This window comes from Protopterus annectens, chromosome 5.part0 (genome assembly GCF_019279795.1).
Source record: "Protopterus annectens isolate FY-2018-M chromosome 5.part0, PAN1.0, whole genome shotgun sequence".
Lineage (NCBI taxonomy): Eukaryota > Metazoa > Chordata > Ceratodontiformes > Protopteridae > Protopterus > Protopterus annectens.
Window position 1 is genome coordinate 355,267,512 of NC_056735.1, and position 22,511 is coordinate 355,290,022.

The following is a 22,511-nucleotide window of genomic DNA, read 5'->3' on the forward strand; positions in this document are numbered from 1 at the left end:
GCCATGAATCCCAAGGCCTACAGAATTTTTCTTGCAGGGAGTTGGGTCTTTGTTGCCATTATTTTGAAGTATTGAGTCAGTTGTTGTTGCTTGTCTGGCGTGAGATAAGCCATCTGGGCCATTGTATTCAAGCTGGCACCCAGGAATATTATGTTCTGTGAGGGCACTAGTTTTGATTTCTTTTCGTTTACTGTGTACCCTAGGCAACTTAGAAGGTGTTTGACAAATGCCAGATGTTGTAAAAGAATGTCCTTGCTTTCTGCTTGGATGAGGCAGTCGTCCAGGTATGGGTATATTTGAATTCCTCTTTGTCTGCAGTATGCAATTACTGGTGCCAGGCATTTTGTGAAGACCCTGGGCGCAGTAGATAAGCCAAAGGGCAGTGCAGAGAATTGATAATGGGTTGAACCTGCAATGAAATGGAGGTATCTTCTGCAATTTTGTCTGATAGGGACATGCAGGTATGCCTCCTTGAGGTCCAACGTTACTAGCCAAGCCTTCTTGCCCAACATGGGAAGAAGCTGCTGCAGTGTTAGCATCTTGAATTTGGGTACTTGCAAATAGGTGTTTAGAATTGAAAGGTCCAGAATGGGTCTCCATGATTTGTCCTTTCTGGGGACTAGAAAGAGTCTTGAGTAAAATCCTTGTCCTTGCTTCTGTGTAGGTACCTGTTGAATGGCTCTCATGTCTATGAGAGCTGTAATTTGTTTTTGTGCCTCTGCCCATTGATTTGGTGGCAGGTTTGGCATTCCTTTTATCCTTGGCAAGGTGTGAAAATGGAAAATGTATCCTTGTGAGACAATGTCTAGGACCCATTTGTCTTTTGTGATGATGTGCCAGTTGTCTGCAAAAAGTGCTAATTTTCCTCCCAAGGGAGCTGCCAAGAGAGATTTGCTTGGCAGTTTGAGGGTTAAGTCATTGTGTTTGTCTTCTAGTAGTTTGAGGCCTGTCTTCTCCTCCTTTCTGGGTAGCAGCACCCATTGACGAGGTTTGTAAGGGCCTTGTGACTGACCTCTGCCCCTTGGGCGTCTGTATTTGCCCCTCTGTGGTCTGTCAGAAGCTGGAAAGGACCAATTTTTTGTTGGCCAATTTCTGCTGAAACGAGGGGGTTGAACCTGTAAAAAATCCTTGACCGTCTGCATAGACTTTGCCTTATCCTCCATTTTCTTTAAAACCTCTTCTGCTTTGACACCAAATAAGACATCCTGCTGTAAAGGTGCATCCAATAATTTTGCTTTAACATGATCAGGCAGGGTTTGTTCTTTTAATCAAGCATGTCTGCGTATGACAGACCCAGTCACAGCTGCTCTACAGGAAGCTTCCAATGAATCAAATCCACATTGTAAAGTATGTTTGCCCACCTGCTCAGCTGCATGCAACAGATCCTGCATTTCCTTGAATTCAGACTGTTCAGAATGCGTACTCAATTTTTGTTTTAATTGAGACATTAGGAATTGCTGATATTTCAGCATGTGAAACTGACAATTTAATGCTCTCATATATACCTTCTTTCCCCACCTATCTAGTGCTCTGGAGTCCCTTTCAGAGGGTACAGGATTTTTAGCCATAGAAGTCTTAGCCCCTTTGGGACCCTGGGAAATTGTTTCTGGGTCAGCAACAGGGCTTTTATAAAGGAATTTGTGCGAGTCAGGTACTCTGTAGTATCTGTCTGGTTTGGCTGGAGCAGGAGGAAGAGAGTCTGGATTTAGACTAGATTCTAAGTAAACATCATCCACAATGTCTAAAACTGGAGGGATAGCAAGTGGTCTGTGCTGGGGTAGTAAAAGGAACTCTCGGAGCCTTTTCTTTGAATCAGAGTAGTCCTGGCCTTCCCAGTGGAAATGTTCCCTCATGGTATGTAAAGTTTCCCCAAAGGAATAGTCTTCAGGGGGAGATGCTGAGGGGATAGAGTCTTCAGCATCAGAGTCTTCATAAGGGGGAAAGGAGTAATCCTGTTTCTCAGAAGAATCTGAGGAAATTGAAACCTGGTCAGAGGAGGCATAATCCTCCTCTTGTCTTGGCCTTTTGTCTGGAGGGGGGGTAGGAACCCCTGATTAGGGTAATGAAATCTTCAGCCATGTTAAGCATCTGTTTCTTAGGCATGGGGCCTTGAACAGGAGACTGATGTACAGTCTTTTTTGGTTTTAATGGAGTTTTAAGCTTAGCATAAGATTTAATGGTGAGTGTAGTCGGTCTGAAGACACCTTCTGCAACCAAAGGTGTTTCTACAGCACCGGGATCTCCTTCTGCTCTGGTGTCAGAAGGGCCTAATGAAGATGGCTGCGTCAGCCTAGTACTCTCCGTTTGAGAATCCGAAGCTGTCTGGGGTTCCAATTCTGCGGTCGTCAGGGGCTGCGTAGACGCCTCACTGAAAACCAGAGAACCGGCAACAAGCCCAGCAGAGGCCTCGGAGTCTGGCTTGGTTCTAGGCTGCCTATCCTTATTTTTGTGTTTTTTATGCATGCCGGTCATTGGTTGCTCCGACGGCATGGTATAATTAAATTTCCTACCAAAGTAGTGTCGAGCGAAATCAAAACGACGCTTGATAGTTCATTTATTGAACCTAGCACAAAACTGACAACCAGTGACGTCGTGGTCTGGGCCTAGACAAGGAATACAATAAGAATGGAAGTCCTTATGAGGTATTTGCTTCCCACAAGAAATGCAATTGTTAACTTTTTCTGACATCGGGCTGAGGCAAGTAAAGGTTCCCCAACGGGGTACTTAGCTTTATTGAAGACTTTGGACTGAAATTCGATTCGAAAATCTCAGGTGTCGGCCGACCAGCACTTGCGAGCTGCTTCTGCTTCGGGCACCACTCGGCAAGAAAGACTGAAGAAAATGGCGTTGGATGCCTCTTATATACCCCTGGCGCACTGATGTCAGGGAAGAAGCGACAGCAACCGATGCCGGACCAAGACTTTGGAACTCTGGCCGACTGCGGGACCGCCTGACAGCAGGATAACCCTAGTGTGATGACTGCAGCAGGGTAACACGATGAACATTTTCACCTTTCAACACAAGGACCCCAAGCATACATCCAAATCAACAAAAGAATGGGTTCACCAGAAGAAAATCAAAGTTTTGGAATGGGCCAGCCAGAGCCGAGACCTAAATCCAATAGAAAATCTGTGGGATGACAGGAAGAGGGCTGTGCACAAGAGATGCCCTCGCAATCTAACAGATTTGGAGCGCTTTTGCAAGGAAGAGTAAGCAAATATTGCCATGTCAAAATGTGTCATGCTGATAGGCTCCTACCCAAGAAGACTGAATGCTGTAATTAAATCAAAAGGTGCTTCAACAAAGTATTAGTTTAAGGGTGTGCACACTTATGCAACCAGCTTATTTTTTATATTTTCCCCCCGAACAGATTTGTTTGTTTTTCAACTGAATTGTACAGATTATAGGTCACATTAAAGGTGGAAAAGTTTTGAAATTATTTATTGTGGTCTCATTTTTTTTATATCACAAAAACCTGGCATTTTAACAGGGGTGTGTAAACGTTTTATATCCACTGTATGTATGATAAAATGAAAAATTTAGGAGTATAGATTCTAGTGTGGTAGCTAAGGATATATGGGAAGAGACTAAACAGAAGATAATACAAAAAATGTGGAAATGGAAGATTTGTTATATGGATAGTAAGATACAAGCAGTTAAAATGTTTTTAGTCCTTTAAGTCTTATACACAGGTCAGGCATATTTTTATCAACCAGAGGAGAATTTATGGGTAGCAATTAATAAAGAGCTGAAGGACTTTATCTGAGAGGGGAAGACTGCAAGAGTCAAGTGGGATAAGCTGATTCTTCCAGTAGAACAGGGGGGACTGGGATTACCCAATTAGAAGCGGTATTTCAGAGCTGCACATTTAAGATTCCTATACATAGCACAAGCAGAAAACTATAATTCAATATGGAAAGGAATGATGATGAAACATGGGGGAAGCTCAAGAAACAAGGAGAGACTGGAATTTTGGATGCAGGCCTTTAAGAAGAATAACAATAATCATGCAGAATATTATAGCCATAAAGTAGCAGAAAGTATTCTAAGAACTAAACCAATATGGGAATGGAGAAAGGGGTTTCTGCCGATAGGGATGACTGCAATTAAGGATACAGACAATTGGCAAGAGGGGCCCAGAATTTATTGAGAAAACTGGCAAAGGAACCAAGGTACTGGGAGCAAATAACTAGAGAGGGAAAGGTAATAGAATGGGAAGATGCCAAGAATTTATTTGGACTTCAGGTTAGAAATTGCCTTCCCTGTCAGGGATTGATATCAGAGTACAGGCAAAGAGAAAGAAAAAGGGGGGGGTCCTAAATGAAAGACTAGCACTGGTAGAGCTTTTACTTAATCACTTCCTCAAGGAACTGTATTCATGGGAACCTTAATATGTTAGTTATCAAATGAAACACATTTTCTGGTTCCAGATTAATAATTTTAAAGCTTTTACAGGGTATCTTTCTAACAATTAGTGATGAAGCATCCTAGAAGCATCATGTACTCAAACAAGGGCTGAGAGAGGACCTGTGTACAAACAAATAAATAATATTGTGGTTCAGGAAAACATAGCCACTGAGTAGCCTTACAACACATTAACGGTACTAGGTGTTACAATACATTGAGAACGGGCTAAAGGAATGCACTGTCAAATGAGTAAGAAGTGTGTTGGGCATGGTGCTATAACAATGGCATAAATTAAATACTGACCTATACTTATGTTCTTAAATTACTCTTCAATAGCTTCAAGAGTTACTTTACACAGACTGTCTATTTGCCTTTAGCTAATGGTCTGTATCTCATATGGTACTTGCATATGTGTCCATCTAAAACATAATTTAATTTTTCTGATATTTCTACACCATTTAATAGAAAATGTTCTGTAAACACACAATGCAAACAGAAAAAACAATAATTTACTTAAGTACTGTAATTTACTTGCATAATGCAAATATAAATAAAAGACAAGTATCCAGTGTGCTTGTCATAAACAATTAAATATGGCTAAGTTCCACTTTCAAGGCACAGGGTATACAATGCTAAAAGTGTAGAAGTCAAAATGTTGGTTTACGTCAAACTTGCATAATAAATGAATCAGCAAAAATAACTTTTTGTCAGACCTTAAAACTCAGAACATTTTCCTCACAGAAATTTCTGCTGATGGCAATTGTCTTTCAAAAGTGCAGGCACACACTGTAGAAAGTTGGAAAGAACAGATAGATACACACACATATAACATGTAACACACTTTACCTCCTTTAATGTTCTGTCACTGCCTTCTTCCATTTGCTGTCTTAGTTCTTCAATCTTCTCCTTGAAACACTGCATTTCCAGATCCAGCATATTTTTGTCACCCAGTTCAAGGTTCCCTTGTAATGAAATATGTAGATTGGTATTTTGCAACTAGAGCAGTAAAAGAAACATAGCATTGTGTTAAATAGGAATTGCAGAATGTACTAGAAAAGAGAGCACATTCAAAGCCATCTGTCTCAACCAGTTTCTCTTCTGCAAGCACACTGCTAGACAAACTTAAATTGGAAACCTACTAAGCCTACTTAAATTTCTGAAGTTTAATAGGAAGCATGTAATAATACTTCGACACTAATTTTGTTCTAAATTCTCCTTTTCCTCCAGGACATCTAAACAGAGAAACATACAAATATAGACTTATGCATAGGCACACACTGGACATTATACGGCCATGTCATGTCTCCAGACAGCTCATCCTAACAAACTGAAGAAGAAGAAAAGGTAGGGTTTTCTGGAAGCAGTAATAACTTACTTTGGGAAGTCCCACTTATGACATATAAACAGACCTTAGGTAATATGCAAGCTAAGAAATACAAGTACAAGGGGAAACAAGCTGTGAAAAAGGACAATGTGTACAATACTATAACTTTTTTATGAAAGTATCAAAGAAGGCAGAAATTAGGAACCATGAGCTATCACCATCATACAGCATGGCCCCTCAGTTCCAAAGGTCACTAGATAATGCTGGGGCAGACTTCTGAGGCAGAAGTTAAAACAAGACTAGGAAAATGTTGAATTTTCTAGGATGGCTAGTACGGAATTCAGAACCAATAACATTATTCTGTGTTAGTTGTAGTGCAATTCCTAAACAAAATGTTCATACTTCACATTAGTATAGCGTTAGGTGCCTGTTACAATACATCAAGGCTTGGCAGTAGGTACAGCATATGGACTGGAAATTGGAGGCTGAACAAATTCAAGACATAAGATGGCAAGCAGTGATGGGGACAGAGTAATTAAGCTTCTAACAGATAAGGTGAAAGGTACACAAAATAGTCTTATCCCTCCATGGTGGTGAGAGGGTAAACAGTGTATTCCAATGACCACCAACATAAATGAAGAGATAGTGATGTGGTATCAGTTACTGGTAGCCTTTATGCGTGCGGGGGACCTGGGGTAATCAGCTTCTGACAAACAGAAGGGGGTCAGTGACACTTATGTTGATGAGAGAGGAAGAGGGAGTGAAACAAGGACACCCATCACTGACAGAAATGGATGGTTCTTGGCATGCCCATCACTGACTGAAGGGGTATAGAATAGCTACAAACATTGATAATGACTGGCAGAATGCATAAGTTATACAGGGGGCTCAGTTGCCTTCCAAGCTGGGGAAAGTACACGAGTCACTGCTGAGGATGACAGGTGGGGGATTTGAGACCCCAACTGGTGTTACAGTCAGAATAAACCTGAAAGTACTAATCAGCAACATTCTGTGGGAGGAAAAAGGGATCTGACTGTTATCAGGACAGGAGGTGGAAGTGACCACTATTTGCTCTGTGTGGTATGCGTATGTTTGTGTACAAGTGAAGCTTCTTACAGATAGTTTTGTGGAGGGTCTGTATGCCAAGTCTTGGTCTTATTCTGCTACATCAATTATATGCAACAGCAAAGTCTAAGAATCACTACACACCACCATCACATTCCATACATTTTAGCACACACTGCACACCCTTAGTGAAGCAGCAGTTAAATGCATATGATGAACTAGGCAGGTGTCTATGAAATGGCATTATTTCTGATATCATTTTCACATGGTTCAAGCACAGAGTAAGGCACCTGTGCCAGGCATAAGAAAAACAAGGATCCCGCAAGGGGCCATAACTCTTACAAACTAACTACATTTTATTTATTTATTTGCCATTTGTTAACCAGGTAACTCTGGCAGATGCCCTTTTTCAGCAGAGACCCGACGTGGAAAACTCCAGTAAAAAAAGTGTTACAATAATAGTAAGTATTTAGGCATATTAACATAAGAGGAATAAAGATCTGTCTTATACATTGTTAGAACAAAAAAAGTGCAGTTCTGTACACGTACCATAAATGTAGATGTTCGAGTGTATTCACTGCTGCAGTCCTTACAAAATGGTTTATCTGGCTCCCGGTAGCCCACAGTAGGCCAGAATACCAAAGTCCTTGGTATATGACGTCGGCTGCCTTCGGTTTAGGCCTGACATCAGGACATCAGGTAAAAAAGAAGGCAGCCGACGCCATTTCCTCAGTTTTTCTTGCCTTAACTGTCAGGAGCCCCCCAAAAAAGGTTAGACCAGGAAAAGAAAATCCAGTCTGTGCCCTAGGAAAAAAGGGGGATGGAAGGGGGGGAACCAGGCCTGCAACAGTGAATACACTCGAACATCTACATTTATGGTAAGTGTACACAACTGTACTATGTTCATCGTGTTTCACTGTTGCAGTCCTTACAAAATGGGTTGATTCCCAAAGCCCAGGAAAAAAACAAAAGGGAGGAGGAACACCCACTGTTTAAGGGTTGGTAAGGATGCCCTGAAACAGTGCAGTGGCAAAACCAGCCCTGGACTTAGAAAACAAGGGTAAATTGTAATGTTTAGTGAAAGTGTGGATAGAAGTCCATGAAGCTGCTTCCAGTATGTCCCTAGTAGGTACACCTCTTAAGAAAGCTGCTGAGGTAGAGGCTGCCCTAGTAGAATGGATCCTAATACTCTGAGGAGGAACCTTGCCATGCTGTAAGTAACAAAAGAGAATACAATGAGTAATCCACTTAGAAATGGTCCGTTTAGAAACAGCTTTGCCCTGAGCTCCAGGAGCAAAACTTACCAACAACTGATCTGACTTTCGAAAAGATTTAGTTCTGCCCAGGTAAAATCTAAGCTGTCTATGCACATCCAGGGAATACAGTAACCTTTCCCCTTTATTCTGAGGATTAGGAAAGAAGGTAGGCAGGTGGATAGACTGGTTAAGAGACAGGCTAGAAACCACCTTAGGCATAAAGGAGGGATTAGTTCGAAGAGAAACCCGATCCACATGGAAGATGATAAAAGGCTCTACTGCCATTAAGGCCTGCACCTCAGAAACTCTTCTAGCTGAAGTAATAGCCAAAAGAAAGGCAGCTTTCCAGGAGAGAAACTTCAGGTCTGCTGAGGCAGCTTGTTCAAAAGGAGGCAGAGTAAGTTTCTCAAGTACAAAATTGAGATCCCAAGCAGGAGTAGGTGCCCTTCTGGGAGGCTTTAAATTGCTAGCTCCCCTGCGGAACTGTTTCATCAAGGGATGAGAGAAAATGGGATGCTCAAAGGAACAATGAGCTGAAATAGCTGAAGCATGGATTTTGATAGAAGAAAAGGAAAGTCCACCATTAAGCAAGCCTGCCAGATAATCAAGAATGAGAGAAAGAGAAGGTTGAGAAGGGTCTTCCCCTCTAGTCTGCATCCAAACAGAGAATCTTTTCCACTTATCTGCGTAAGATTTCCTAGTGCTAGGCCTCCTGGCCTCATGAAGGACCTCAACCACTTGTTGGGAAAGGTTTAAATTATGAGCCAAGCTGCCAGATGCAGAGTCTGAAGATGACGATGCAGAATTCTTCCCCCCTCCTGAACCAAGAGATCTGGTATCAGGGGAAGATGCCAAGGCCGAGACTGGGAGAGACTGCGAAGTAGTGGATACCAATGTTGTCTGGGCCAGTCTGGAGCTATGATGATGGCCCTTGGTTTTTCGTCCCATATCTTTAACAGCACTCTGGAAAGAAGAGGCAGAGGAGGGAATGCATAGATTGAGAGCCGTGTCCAGGGGAAGGACAGAGCATCCACTTTCCAAGCTTTGGTGTGATGATCCCTGGTGCAAAAGGTTGGAAGAAGGTGGTTGGTTGGAGATGAGAAGAGATCCACTTGGGGAGTGCCACAATGCTGAATGATGCGATAGAAGATGGTCTTGTTTAGTTGCCACTCATGAGGATCCAGGACCTGCCTGCTCAACCGGTCTGCCAAGGCGTTGAGCCTTCCTGGAAGAAACTGAGCTATCAGATTAATGCCCATGGAAGCTGCTATGGACCATAGTATCATGCTTTGTCTGCAAAGCGGGTAAGAGTGTGCCCCTCCCTGCTTGTTGTTGTACCACATGACCGTGGTGTTGTCTGTCCTGACCAGAAGAGTACCAGGAGAGAGAAGATGTTTGAAAGCCATTAAGGCCTGCTGGACTGCCATCAGTTTCTTCAGATTTATGTGTAAATGAACCTGTTGAGAGTTCCAAGTCCCCTGAATGCATCTGCCCTCTAGATGTGCTCCCCAAGTGTAGTCCGAGGCATCTGTGGTGAGAGTCTGGCTGGCAGGAGGTGGACAGAAAGGCAGGCCTTTGTTCAGTGCACAGACCATTGCCCACCAAAGGAACTCCATCCGCAGGCAGGGAATCAGAGGAAGTATCAAGTCTAAATCCTGAGTGTGTTGACACCAAAAGCTTTTGAGGTACCACTGCATTTGCCTCATATGCAGTCTGGCATATGGAATCATCAGAATACAAGAAGCCATGATTCCCAGGGCTTGCAGGAATTGCCTTGCAGAGAGCTGGGTCATGCTTGCCAAATTTCTTAAATAATTTGAAAGATCCATTTGTTTCTCTTGAAGGAGGGATACCATCTGGGTGGCTGTGTTCAGGCTCACCCCCAGGAATACAATCTCCCTGGAGGGTACCAACTTTGACTTCTTTTCATTGATGGTGTAGTAGCCTAAGGAGCTGAGAAGGTTCTTTACAAAGTCCAAATCCTTTAGAAGTTGCTCCGGAGAGTTTGCCTGAATAAGACAATTGTCCAAGTAAGGGTAAATTTGAATGTTTCTTTACCTGCAAAAAGCAATGACTGGAGCCCGGCATTTGGTAAAAACTCTGGGAGCAGTAGATAAGTCAAAGGGCAGTGCAGAGAATTGGAAGTGCCTGTTCCCTGCCCTGAAGTGAAGGAACTGCATGCAGCTTTCCCTTATTGGGATGTGCAGATAAGCTTATTTGAGATCGAAAGTCACCAGCCAGGAATCATTGGCCAGCATTGGCAGAAACTGATGAAGAGTGAGCATTTTGAATTTGGGAATTACCAGAAGTGTGTTTAGAATGGACAAATCAAGAATAGGGTGCCAGGTGCCCCCTTTTTTGGGAACCAGGAAAAGTCTTGAGTAGAAACCCTGGCCTATCTTTAGTGCAGGAACTGGCTCTATTGCTCCCAGGTTTAGTAAAGAAGAAACTTGTTTTTCTGCTTCTGCCCTTTGATTTGGGGGGATATCTGGGTATCCTTGGTGGACAGGGAAGGTGTGAAAGGAGAACTTGTAGCCTTGGGATACTATTTTGAGCACCCATCTGTCGTCTGTGATGGTGAACTAGACATTTGCAAACATGGCTAACCTTCCCTCCAAAGGAAACCCTGGGCATGAAGAGGCAGGCAGGGGAAGGCCGGAGTCATTGGGAATGCTTGCTTTGGGAAGTTTGCTTAGAACTCCACGATTTTGAAGAGGAAGCCTGCCAGTGCTTAGCCTTTTGAGGGGTGAAAGTCTGTCCCCTAGAAGACCTGTAACCCCTAGACCTAGTGCGACTCTGTTTACTAGGGTCAGGAAAAGTCCAATTCTTAGAAGGGTAATGTCTACTAAAATGAGGAGGCTGAACTTGCAGAAAGTCCTTAGCAGTTTGCATAGATCTGGCCTTATCCTCCAACTTTTTCAACACCTCTTCTGCTTTGCTACCAAAAAGATTGTCCCTGTGCAAAGGCACATCCAGTAATTTAGATTTGACAGGTTCAGAAAGGGGCTGTTCCCTGAGCCAAGCATGCCTTCTAATGACAGAACCAGTGACTGCTGCCCTGCAAGAAGCCTCCAAAGTGTTGAAACCACAATGTAGAGAATGTTTAGTGACAAGAGTGGCAGAATTCAATAAATTATGCATGTCCTTATTCTCCATCAGGGAAGAAACACCAGCAATGCCTTAATAGCCTCCAAAGTATGCTGCTGATACTTAAACATATGAAAAAGACAATTAACAGACCTAATAGCCAGGGTGGAGGAAGTATAAACCTTTTTACCCGATCTATCCAAGGCCCTAGATTCCCTGTCAGAAGGAACAGGATTTTTAGCAACCGTGGCTTTAACACCCTTAGGGCCCTGAGAAATAATCCCTTTATCAGCAGTAGGATTCTTGAAAAGGAACTGATGAAAATCAGGAACTCTATAATACCGGTCAGGCTTTCTGGGAGCAGGAGGAACAGAATTAGGAGCCAAAGATTTCTCCATGAAAACATCATCAACAACTTCCAAAAAGTACGGGCGGCGCAGTGGTGCAGTGGTTAACGTTGTCACCTCACAGCAAGAGGTTCTCCGGTTCAATTCTCGGCTGGGGTGCCTTCTGTGTGGAGTTTGCATGTTCTCCCTATGTTCGCGTGGGTTTCCTCCGGGTACTCCGGTTTCCTCCCACATTCCAAAGACATGCATCTGGAGCATTTCTCCCCAGGCCTCCGCTGAAAACAGGCTCTGTGGAACCTAGTCGGACTTTCCCGGTCAACAAATGATAAATAAATAAATAAATAAAATAAAATAAAGTACAGTTGTGTACACTTACCATAAACATAGATGTTTGAATGTATTCACTGTTGCAGTTATCACATTTGGGTTATCTGCCTGCAGGTAGCCCTCAGCCGGCCTGAATACCAGAGTCTTCGGATTTCTGCATCAGATGCTGTCGCTTCTTCCTTGACATCAGGGGTATAAAACATGCAGCCGACGCCATTACATAAGTTTTTCTTGTCCCAGACGTCAGGTGCCATAGGAAGCAATCAAATGGTATGGTAAACCCCCATCAAAAAGCAAATATGCAAGAAAAAATAAATATACCAACCAGAAGGAAAGGTACAGCCAAGAGAAGTCAGGGGGCTGGAGGGAGGGTAACCAGGACTGCAACAGTGAATACACTCGGACATCTACATTTATGGTAAGTGTACACAACTGTACTATGTTCTTCGTGTTTCACTGTTGTAGTCATCACATTTGGGTTGATTCCCAAAGCTAAGGAAGGGAGGAGGGCATTAAAGAGCATTAGGACCAGCTATTAATCCCTGCAAGACTGCAGTGGTAAATCCAGCTCTGGATTTAGAAAAGATAGGCAAGTGGTAAAGCTTGGTGAAGGTATGTACAGAACTCCAGGTAGCAGCTTCTAGGATGTCCCTGGTAGGGACTCCTCTGAGAAATGCCGCAGAGGTAGATGCAGCCCTGGTGGAATGTGATCTTATCCCCTGTGGGGTAGGTTTCCCATGGTGCTTGTAGCAGAAATTAGTGCAATGGGCTATCCATTTGGAAATGGTTTGCTTTGAAATGGCCTTCCCCTCTGCCCATGCTGCAAAGCTAACTAGCATCTGTTCAGATTTTCTGATAGGCTTAGTTCTGTCCAAATAGAATCTAAGTTGTCTGTGCATGTCCAGAGAGTACAGTATTCGTTCCCCTTTGTTTTGGGGATTAGGGAAAAGAGTAGGCAAATGAATGGACTGATTTAGGGCCACAGTAGACATCACCTTGGGCATAAAGGAAGGATTAGTCCTGAGGGAAACTCTGTCCGCATGGAAGATAATGAAGGGTTCCACTGCCATGAGGGCCTGTAATTCAGACACTCTTCTTGCTAAAGTGATGGCTAGAAGGAAGGCTGTTTTCCAAGAAAGGAATTTCAACTCTGCTGTAGCAGCTGGCTCAAAAGGGGGAAGAGTGAGCTTTTCCAATACAAAGTTAAGGTCCCAGGCTCGAGTGGGAGCTTTCCTGGAGGGGGGGGGTCTTACATTTTTGGCCCCTCTAAGGAATTGCTTTAGCAAGGGGTGAGAGAAGAGAGGTGGCTCAGTATTATAATGTGCTGAAATGGCAGAGGCATGAATTTTAATTGATGAGAAGCATAGGCCTTTGTGGAGCATTTTTGTTAAGTACTGCAGAATATGAGGTAAGCTGGGCACCATTGTTCCCATCCCCTGAGCCTGGCTCCAGGAACAGCATCTTAGTTAAGTATTGAAGAATCTGAGGTAAATTGGGCACTGCTGTGGCCATCCCTTGAGTTTGGTTCCAGGCACAGAATCTTTTCCATTTTTCAGCATAGAATTTTCTAGTACTAGGCCTCCTTGCCTCCAGAATGACATCCAGTACCTGCTTACTGAGGGACGCTACGAGAGAGCTCAAAGAATTAGCCAGGCTACAAGGTTCAGGGTTTGAAGCTGAGGTTGCAGAATCTGGCCCGCTGCTGGGACAGCAGGGAAGGCGTCTGAGGCAGGTGCCATGGTTGTAGCAGTGTCATACTGTGCAAGAGGGGGTACCAGTGCTGGCATGGCAAGTCTGGTGCAGTCAGTATTGTCCTTGTCTTGTCCTGTTTGATCTTCAGTAGAACCTTCGAGAGGAGAGGCAGAGGGGGAAAGGCATAAACTGAGAGGCTTTCCCAGGTAAAGGACAGGGCATCCACTTTCCAAGCTTGACTGTGGGGTGTTCTTGTACAGAATTTGTTCAATTGGTAGTTCTGAGGGGAGGCAAGCTGGTCTACCTCTGGAGTCTCCCATTTGTTCCTCAAGAGGTTGAATATTTGGGATTCTAGTTTCCATTCGTGTGGGTCCTTGAGATTTCTGCCTAAGTTGTCTGCCAGTGAATTTAGTTTACTTTGCAGGAATTGTGCTTGTAGGTGTACTTGGTAGCTCAAGGCTGTGTCCCACAGAGTCATGGCTAGTCTGTAGAGAGGGTATGAGTGGGTTCCCCCCTGCTTGTTTATGTACCACATAACTGTGGTGTTGTCCGTCTTTACCAATAGTTGTCCTGAAAGAATACGGTCTTTGAAGGCTGTCAGAGCATTCTGTACAGCTAACATTTCTTTTTGATTGATATGTAGGTGCATCTGTCTCGGGTTCCATTTGCCCTGAATGCACTGCCCTGTCATGTGAGCCCCCCATGCATAGTCTGATGCATCTGTTGTTAGGGTTTGGGTGGCAGGGGATAGAGTGAAAGGGAGTCCCTTGTTGTGGTAGCAGGCCCCTGCCCACCAGAGGAACTCTGTCTTTATACAAGGAATGATATAAATCATTGTTTCCAGGTCCTGAGAATGTTGACACCATAGGCTTTTTAGATACCATTAGAGTTTCCTCATATGCAGTCTTGCATATGGAATTAGTAGAATGCAAGAGGCCATGAACCCCAGTGCTTGCAGTATTTTCCTAGCAGATAGCTGGGGTTTTGTGGCCAATAGTTTGAAGTAGGTTGTCAAATAATCTTGTTTCTCCAGAGTGAGGAATGCCATCTGGGAAGATGTGTTCAAGCTTGATCCCAAGAATACAATCTGTTGGCAGGGTACTAGGTGAGATTTCTTTTCGCTGATGGTGTACCCCAGTGAGGTTAGAAGTTTCTTTACAAATGCTAGATGTTGTAATAGCAAATCTTGGCTCTCTGCCTGAATCAAACAATCAAAAAAAGAAGAAGTAAGTAACGTCACCAAAAGCAGAGCACATCAAAATATAAAACTCTAATAAAAAGGTATTATACCAAAAGCACTTATCCGGTTTATGAGCCAGTGTGTTTATTTTATATTTTATCATCGTGTATTTTAATTAAAGTTTCAAAGCGTTTTTAAGTGAATTGGTGGCAGAGCCATTTGTTTTTGGAGTGAATTAGACAATCGTCCAAGTATGGGTAAATTTGAATATTTCTTTGCCTGCAAAATGCAATGGCTAGAGCTAGACACTTTGTGAATACCCTGGGTGCAGTAGATAAGCCAAAGGGAAGTGCAGAGAACTGAAAGTGCATGGAGCCCGGCCTGAAATGTAGGTATTGTCTGCAGGATCCTCTTATTGGGATGTGCAGGTAAGCTTCCTTTAAGTCTAGGGTTGCCAGCCAGGCATCCTTGGCTAGCATAGGAAGAAGCTGTTGAAGAGTTAGCATTTTGAATTTTGGAACCACCAGAAAGGTGTTGAGAATAGAGAGGTCCAGGATAGGACACCAGGAGTTGTCTTTTCTGGGTACCAGAAAAAGTCTTGAATAAAAACCTTGTCCCCTTTGTTCTGCTGGGACAGGTTGAATAGCCCTGATAATGAGAACAGAGGGAACCTGCTGTTGGGCCTCCGCCCATTGATTTGGGGGTAGGTCTGGCCAACCATTTGGGGTTGGTAGTGTGTGGAAGTGGAATCTGTATCCTTGGGAGACTATGTTCGAAACCCATTTGTCCTGGGTAATGAGTTCCCATTTTTTTGCATGCAGGGCGAGCATTCCTCCTAAGAGACCTGGTAGTAGAGCAGGGCTTGGAAGGTTTAAGGTTAAGTCATTGTGCCATTTTTATGTAGGGGGTTGGCTTACTGCTCCCTGCTTTGAAAGTGGGAGCCTCCCACTGCTTAGATCTGTGCATAGTCTGAGACTGTAGCCTAGGTGGTCTGCTGTTCCTGGGTTTGGACTGAGAAGGCCAGGAAGGGACTGGAAATGACCAGTTCTTTGAAGGCCAATGCCTACTGAATCTGGGAGGCTGTACTTGTAGGAAATCTTTAACAGTTTGCATAGATTTAGCTTTTTCCTCCATCCTTTTGAGGACTTCTTCTGCTTTATTGCCAAAAAGGCGGTCTTGGTTTAAGGGAGCATCCAGTAATTTAGCTTTAACGTGATCTGGCAAGTTTTGTTCCTTAAGCCAAGCATGCCCTCTAAGTACAGACCCAGTAACAGCAGCCCTGCAAGATGCTTCTAAAGCGTCAAAACCACATTGCAAAGTATGTTTACCAACTTGTTCTGCAGAATGCATTAAATCTTGCAATTCTTTGTAATCAGCACAGTCAGGAATCAACATCATTTTCTGTCTAAGTAGTGCCATAATATGCTGCTGATACTTTTAACATATGAAACTGGCAATTTAAAGCCCTAATGGCCAAAGTAGCAGAAGTGCATACCTTCTTACCCCATCTGTCCAAGGCTCTAGAATCTCTATCAGAAGGGGTGGGATTTTTGGCAGCTGTAGCCTTAAAGCATTTTGGTCCTTGGGAAATGGTCTCTGGATCCGCAGAAGGATTCTTGAAGAGGAACTTGTGAGCGTCAGGTACTCTGTAGTACCTGTCAGGTTTTCTGGGAGCTAGAGGTAAAGTGTCTGGGTTAAGGCTAGATTCCAAGAAAACATCATCTACAATGTCCAGAACAGGAGGGATAGCTAAAGGATTGTGTTGAGGTAGGAGTAAGAATTCCCTAAGTCTCTTTTTGGACTCAGAGTAATCCTGGCTTTCCCAGCAGAAATGCTCCCTAAGAGTATGCAAGGTTTCACCAAAAGAAAAATCTTCTGGAGGGGAAGCAGACGGAATGGAATCCTCTGCATCAGAATCCTCAAAAGTAGATAAGGGCAAATCCTGGTAATCAGAAGGAGCAGAAATATCAAATTCCTGATCAGAAGAATCAGACAGAAAATCAGTTCTAGGTCTCTTAGAGGGGGAAGGCTGGCTTCCCCTAATTAAGGTAATAAGGTCTTCAGCCATTCTAAGCATTTGTTTTTTAGGCATATGGGCCTGAGCCTGCGGTTTGGTCATCGCTTTTCTAGGCGTAGTACATGTTTTTGACCTGGATGAAAACAATGACGTCGGTTTAATATGAATGTCTGTAGGCCTGAATACACCCTCAGAAGCCGATGCCTGCACAGCGGTTCCGAACCCATCCAAGGTAGAGACATCCACAGGTTCCATAGTTGAAGAAGCATCTCATGGCATACCGGACTCCGAATGGGTCTCAGTAGAGGCCTGCAAATCTAAAGTAGCGGGTATCAGGGGCTGCGAAAGTGCCTCACTGAGTACCGGTGGACTGGCGACTAGCTTAATGGAAGCGTCGACGGCAGTTTTGGTCCTATGCAGCCTGTCTCTGTCTTTACCCTTATGTTTTTTTGGAAGATCGGTAGTTGGATGGCTTAACAAAGCCATTTCACAGTACACAGATTGAGTACGAAAGTAATTAGCTGCAAAAATAGCCCGACGATGAATAAATAGTTCGGGCATTGAACAAGGCACAAAACTGACGAGGGACGTCATGGTCAGGGCCTAAACATGGGATGCAGTAAGAATGAAAATCTCTATGAGGTATTTGCTTTCCACAGGTTAATTGTTAACTTTTACTGACATCGGTTAGAGCAAGAAAAAGGATCCCCAACGGGGTACTTAGCTTTTTTGAAGACTTCGGGTCTGAAACTCGAAAACAAAAATTTCAGGAGTCGGCCAACTGGCATTTGCGAACTGCTTCTGCTTCAGGCACCACACAGCAAGAAAGACTGATGTAATGGTGTCAGCTGCAAGTTTTATACCCCTGATGACCTGACGTCAAGGAACAAGCTACAGCAACCGACGCAGAAATCTGAAGACTGGTAATTCAGGCCGGCTGAGGGCTGCCTGCAGGCAGATAACCCAAATGTGATGACTGCAACAGTGAAACATGAAAAACATCTGGAGGGATAGCCAAAGGCTTATGCTGTGGCAAATCCAAGAATTCCCTAATCCGTTTCTTAGACTGAGGGTAGTCCTGACTTTCCCATTTGAAATGCTCCCTAAGAGTATTCAGAGTATCTCCAAAAAAAAAAAATCTTCTGGAGGGGAGGCAGAAGGGATGGAGTCTTCTGCATCAGAATCCTCAAAACCAGAAAAAAGTGGAGAGTTTCCCCTCTTCATCAGCAGAGTTGCTGGAAACCACACAGTCTGAGTCAGAGAAAACTTCTGAGGACAATTTCCTAATCCTTTTAGAAGGAGGTGGCCGAGAGCCTTTGATAAGGGTCAAGAGATCACTGGCCATTTTAACCATCTGAGCCTGAGGCATTTGAGGGGAGGCCGACACCTGCTTAGGATTAGATTTTCTGCTGGATGACCTGCTAGAAAGACGGAGGGACTCGGGAGGCCTAGCCACCGAAGAAGTCTGAATTAAGGTCGTCAGTCTGGATCTGGTCTCCAGGCGGAGAAAAGAGACCTCAGAAGCCAGCAGCTGCTTAGCGGCTCCAGATCCATCAGAGGCGGTGATTGGCAGAGGGTCAGAAGACGAAGTGGAAGCTTGCAGTATGGAGGACTCAGAAAAGGTCTCTGCAGATGCCTGCTGCTGAACATCCACGGACTGCAGGGCAAAGAAAGCACCTCACTGACTACCGCTGGACTGACAACCAACTTAACAGGGACATCGTCGGCTAATTTGACCTTAAGCCTGTCTCAGTCCTTATCCTTGCACTTCTTAGGAACATGTGAAGTCGGGAGACTAGAAGACGCTATACCGATGAACTTGGGCCAAATTCTGAAATGCTTGAACAAGATCCTAGCTCTACGGCGTATGGTACGCAGGTTGAAAGAAGCACAGAGAACACAATTAGGGACGTCGTGCTCAAGGCCCAAACAAGTAATACAGTAGGAGTGAAAATCACGGTGTGCAATCTGTTTTCCACAGGCAAGACAGTTATTAACTTTGTCTGACATTCGTTAAAGCAAGAAAAGAGGGTCCCCAACGTGGTACTTATCTGAGGATGTCCAACTAAGCAGTCGAATACAAAAAGAAGGTACTCGTCTGACCGGCACTCGTGCAAAATGCTTCTGCTTTGGGCTCTGCACCAAGAAGGACTGAGGAAATGGCACCGGCTGTCTTCTTTTATGCCTGATGTTCTGACGTCAGGCCTAAACCGAGGGCAGCCGATGTCATACACCAAGGACTTTGGTATTCTGGCCGACTGTGGGCTACCAGGTGCCGGATAACCCATTTTGTAAGGACTGCAACAGTGAAACATTATGAACATCATAAATACAAAATGTGATCACAATAACACACCACACAGGAAAAAATATATTAAACTCCCTTGCTGATAATGTGAAGTGTACCTGGCTGCCCATGGACAAACCACTACTGTTACAAAAACTGCCAGACCATCCTTACTGGCCACTTAATTAAGCAGAGATAATACAGAGCAGCATACTTTATAAGGCCTATCTTATACCTAATCAAGTACCTCTCTCTATATGTGCAGTGGTGGAAAACCACAGAAACACAGGACAAAAGAGACTTTGCTACATCAGGTATACAATGGCAAAGCAGAAGAGGAATGTGAAAAGCCAGTAATAAAAATTATAGCTTATTTGAATTTCATCTAAAAACAAAAGTTAAGTACTTACCATAATGTTAGTTCTGTATTAGAAGGGGGCCATCCTTGGCAACCAATAGAAATTAAACTGCAGGTTTTCAGTTGTCTCAATATCTAAACCTTCCCAGGTAACTAGCACCTTTTATCATAATATGCAGCACACTAGCTTGCTTTCCAGACCTCAGGAGCCGCACTTGAAAGAAGAGCACACTGAGAAAAAATATCAGCAAAGATGCTCCAGTTTTACACATATGGCATGGGGAAGGATGGCAGTGTTGTTGATTATGATGGACCTGCACATCCAGATCTATCCATGATAAGTACATAACTTTTGTATCTGCAATGAGGAGGTCCATCTTTGTCAACAAACCAGTGTCCCATATTTATCCTCCCGGATGGCCATCATGGGAACATACCTCTTATAATAGTGGATCCTAAGGAAAACCTAGACATAAAGATCACACCCAGCTTGCAGTGTCTTGTAAAATTATTCAATGAAGTCTGTGTAGCAGCTGTGCAAATATCATCAAAAATGCCTGAAGATTGCCTGAGAGGTAGTCACTGTTGTAGATGAGTAACTGTAGACAGAGAAGGCAGTACCTTATTATATTTTCATAACAGAACACTAACTCACTTGGGCAAAGTAAATTTCCAAACTTTGAGACCTATTTTTTTCTTAGAATATATGACAAAAAGGGCTGCATTTCTCTTGGAGTGATTTCATTCTGTTCACACAAAATCTGAGCTGTTTGTGGAAATCTATGCAGTGTGATTTGTCTGAGTACACAGGAAAGAAAAAAGGCAAAATAATTGGTTAATTACAGTTTGTTTTCATGGGTACATTGGGCACAAATGAAAGATCTTTCACAATAACAAGTTATTATGGATGACCATGTATGGATGCATAAGCCTGTATCTTAGAAATTCTTCTAGCAGAAGTAACGGCCATTAGAAGCACAGTGTTCTAAGACCAGGACTTCAGATTAACTTTGGCAGCAATCTTTAAAGGAGGAAGGGTTAACTTCTCTAAGATGAAATACAAATCCCACTGAGGGAATCACATCCTTAACATAAGGACAGATCTGGAAAGCGCATCTCAAAAACACTTTGGAAACTTTTAAATAAGCCAGAAAAAAAGTGCTAGAACTTTGATGGAAGCTGAATACTGCATCAAGATGGACCTTTATAAAAAAGCCCTTGAGACCTGTATCAAAAGGGAGGGGTAATCTAAAACTCTTTACAAAGGAGCTACAAAGGTGCCTAATCATTTGGAAGTAATGAATCAGAAAAAGATTTACTTCTGTAGGTTTTCTCAGTATTAGCTCTCTGGGAAGCAGTGAGGACTTAGGCTACTCTCTGCATATAAACAGGTCAGTACTGCAAGTAGAGTGACCATGCAAGTTTGATGGAAGCAATTAAAATCCAGAAGATACCTCTCAAATGTATGAATCAGCAGGTTTGTAGAACATCTCAGATGTAGAGATTTCACCAGAAGAAGAGGCTATAGCAGAGGGAAAAACATTTGTTGAGGCCAAATGGGGCTACCAGAATTACTCTAGACTTGTTCTGCCTGGTTTTCTGAATGAACTTTAGGATAAGGGGAACTGAGGGAAAAGCATAAAGGAGTCCTGAGATCATTTCTGGATGACAGCAACCTGGGATGTTCCCGAGGAGATATGAGAGAATACAACTTGCTGTGATGTTTCACTTGTTAAGGGCATTAAGAAGGTCAGAGCAACGTTTCCCCTCAAGTAGCAGAAATCTTCTGGTTCAATGCTTGCTGATGTTCTGGCTGAGATATTCAATCTCTCCCTTGCACAAGCTACAATTCCCACATGTTATAAGGCAACCACTATTATTCTACTGCCAAAAAAGGACAAAGCCAACTGCCTGAATGACTAGTGGCCGGACTAGTGCACTGACTCCCATAGTGATGAAATATTTTGAGAGAATCATTATGAGTCATATTTAGTTAGTTATACCTGATACAATGGATCCCCTGCAGTTTACATACAGACCAAATAGGTCGACAGAGGATATGCAGTCAGCACAACATTACATATAGTTCTTACTCAATTGGAAAATAAGGACTACTATGCTCGATTGTTGTTTATTGATTATAGTTCAACCTTCAATACATTGATACCAACGAAGCTCATTAATAAGCTGTCCATACTGGGTGTGCCACTGGGTCTTTGCAATTGGGTCTGATATTTTTTAACAGGCAAACCACAGTAAAGCAGGCTGGGGAAAAACATCTCTAAAACAATAATAATAAATACAGTAACTCCACAAGTGCTGAGTCCAGTGCTGTACACCCTCTTCACTTATCACCGTGCTGCTTCTCAATGTGACATCAGTATTATCAAATTTATGGATGATACAACAGTCATTGGTCTGATCTCCAAGGATGATAAGTCAGCATATAGGAGGGAGGTGGAGAACATTGTGAAGTGCTGTCAGAACAGTAATCTCTCTCTTAATACCAACAAAACAAAACAGATGATCATTGATACATGGAAGAATGGAGGGCAAGCACTTACCATTATATACTGGTGAGTCTGAAGTGGAAAGACTGGCTGCATTCAAATTCCTCAGTATTAACACCTTACCTGGATTCAAAATATCACAGACCTGGTAGGGAAAAGCAGTCAGTGACTGTATTTTCTGAGATGGCTGAGGAAGCTTGACATGCCCAATACCATCCTCAGCAGCTTCTAAAGATGTACAAATGACAGCATTCTCTCCCACTCTATTATAGTATGCGTCGCTCATCTCTCTACACAGGTCTATATCATATGAGCAAATCGCACAAATTGTGAACGCTCATAATATCGAACTACTGGATCTCGAACTTCCTATCGTGGGAGGCTGTACCTCCCACACCCTCCACTAAGTATATATTCCAACTACGAAATCGCACTACAGTGAGGAAAGGGTAAATATCCCATTCTTCACTGTACCGCGATCTTAGTAAAAGCACTTCCGAGGTCCGGTATGTTCGACATTATGAGCATTTGCAATTTGTGCGATTCGCTCATATGATATAGACCCTCTCTACACTTAAAAGACAAGTAGGCGGGGTGGCTCGTTTAAGATGCTTTACTATACAGAAACACATCAGGATGGATATCAGCATCAGC

The 22,511-nt window shown here is 43.3% G+C and overlaps 1 protein-coding gene across 4 annotated transcripts in view; it reads right to left on the reverse strand.

Annotated features, from left to right (window-relative positions):
* Positions 1-22,511, reverse strand: part of LOC122802629 — a 1,172,105-nt gene that overhangs the window by 885,299 nt on the left and 264,295 nt on the right. For 3 of the 4 annotated variants that reach the window (XM_044072319.1, XM_044072318.1, XM_044072317.1), the window contains exon 5: positions 5,254-5,403. In XM_044072319.1, coding sequence (XP_043928254.1) covers positions 5,254-5,403 — 150 coding nt within the window. Of the gene's footprint in view, positions 1-5,253; positions 5,406-19,289; positions 19,295-22,511 lie in introns of all 4 variants that reach the window. The other variant, XM_044072320.1, reaches the window with a different exon arrangement.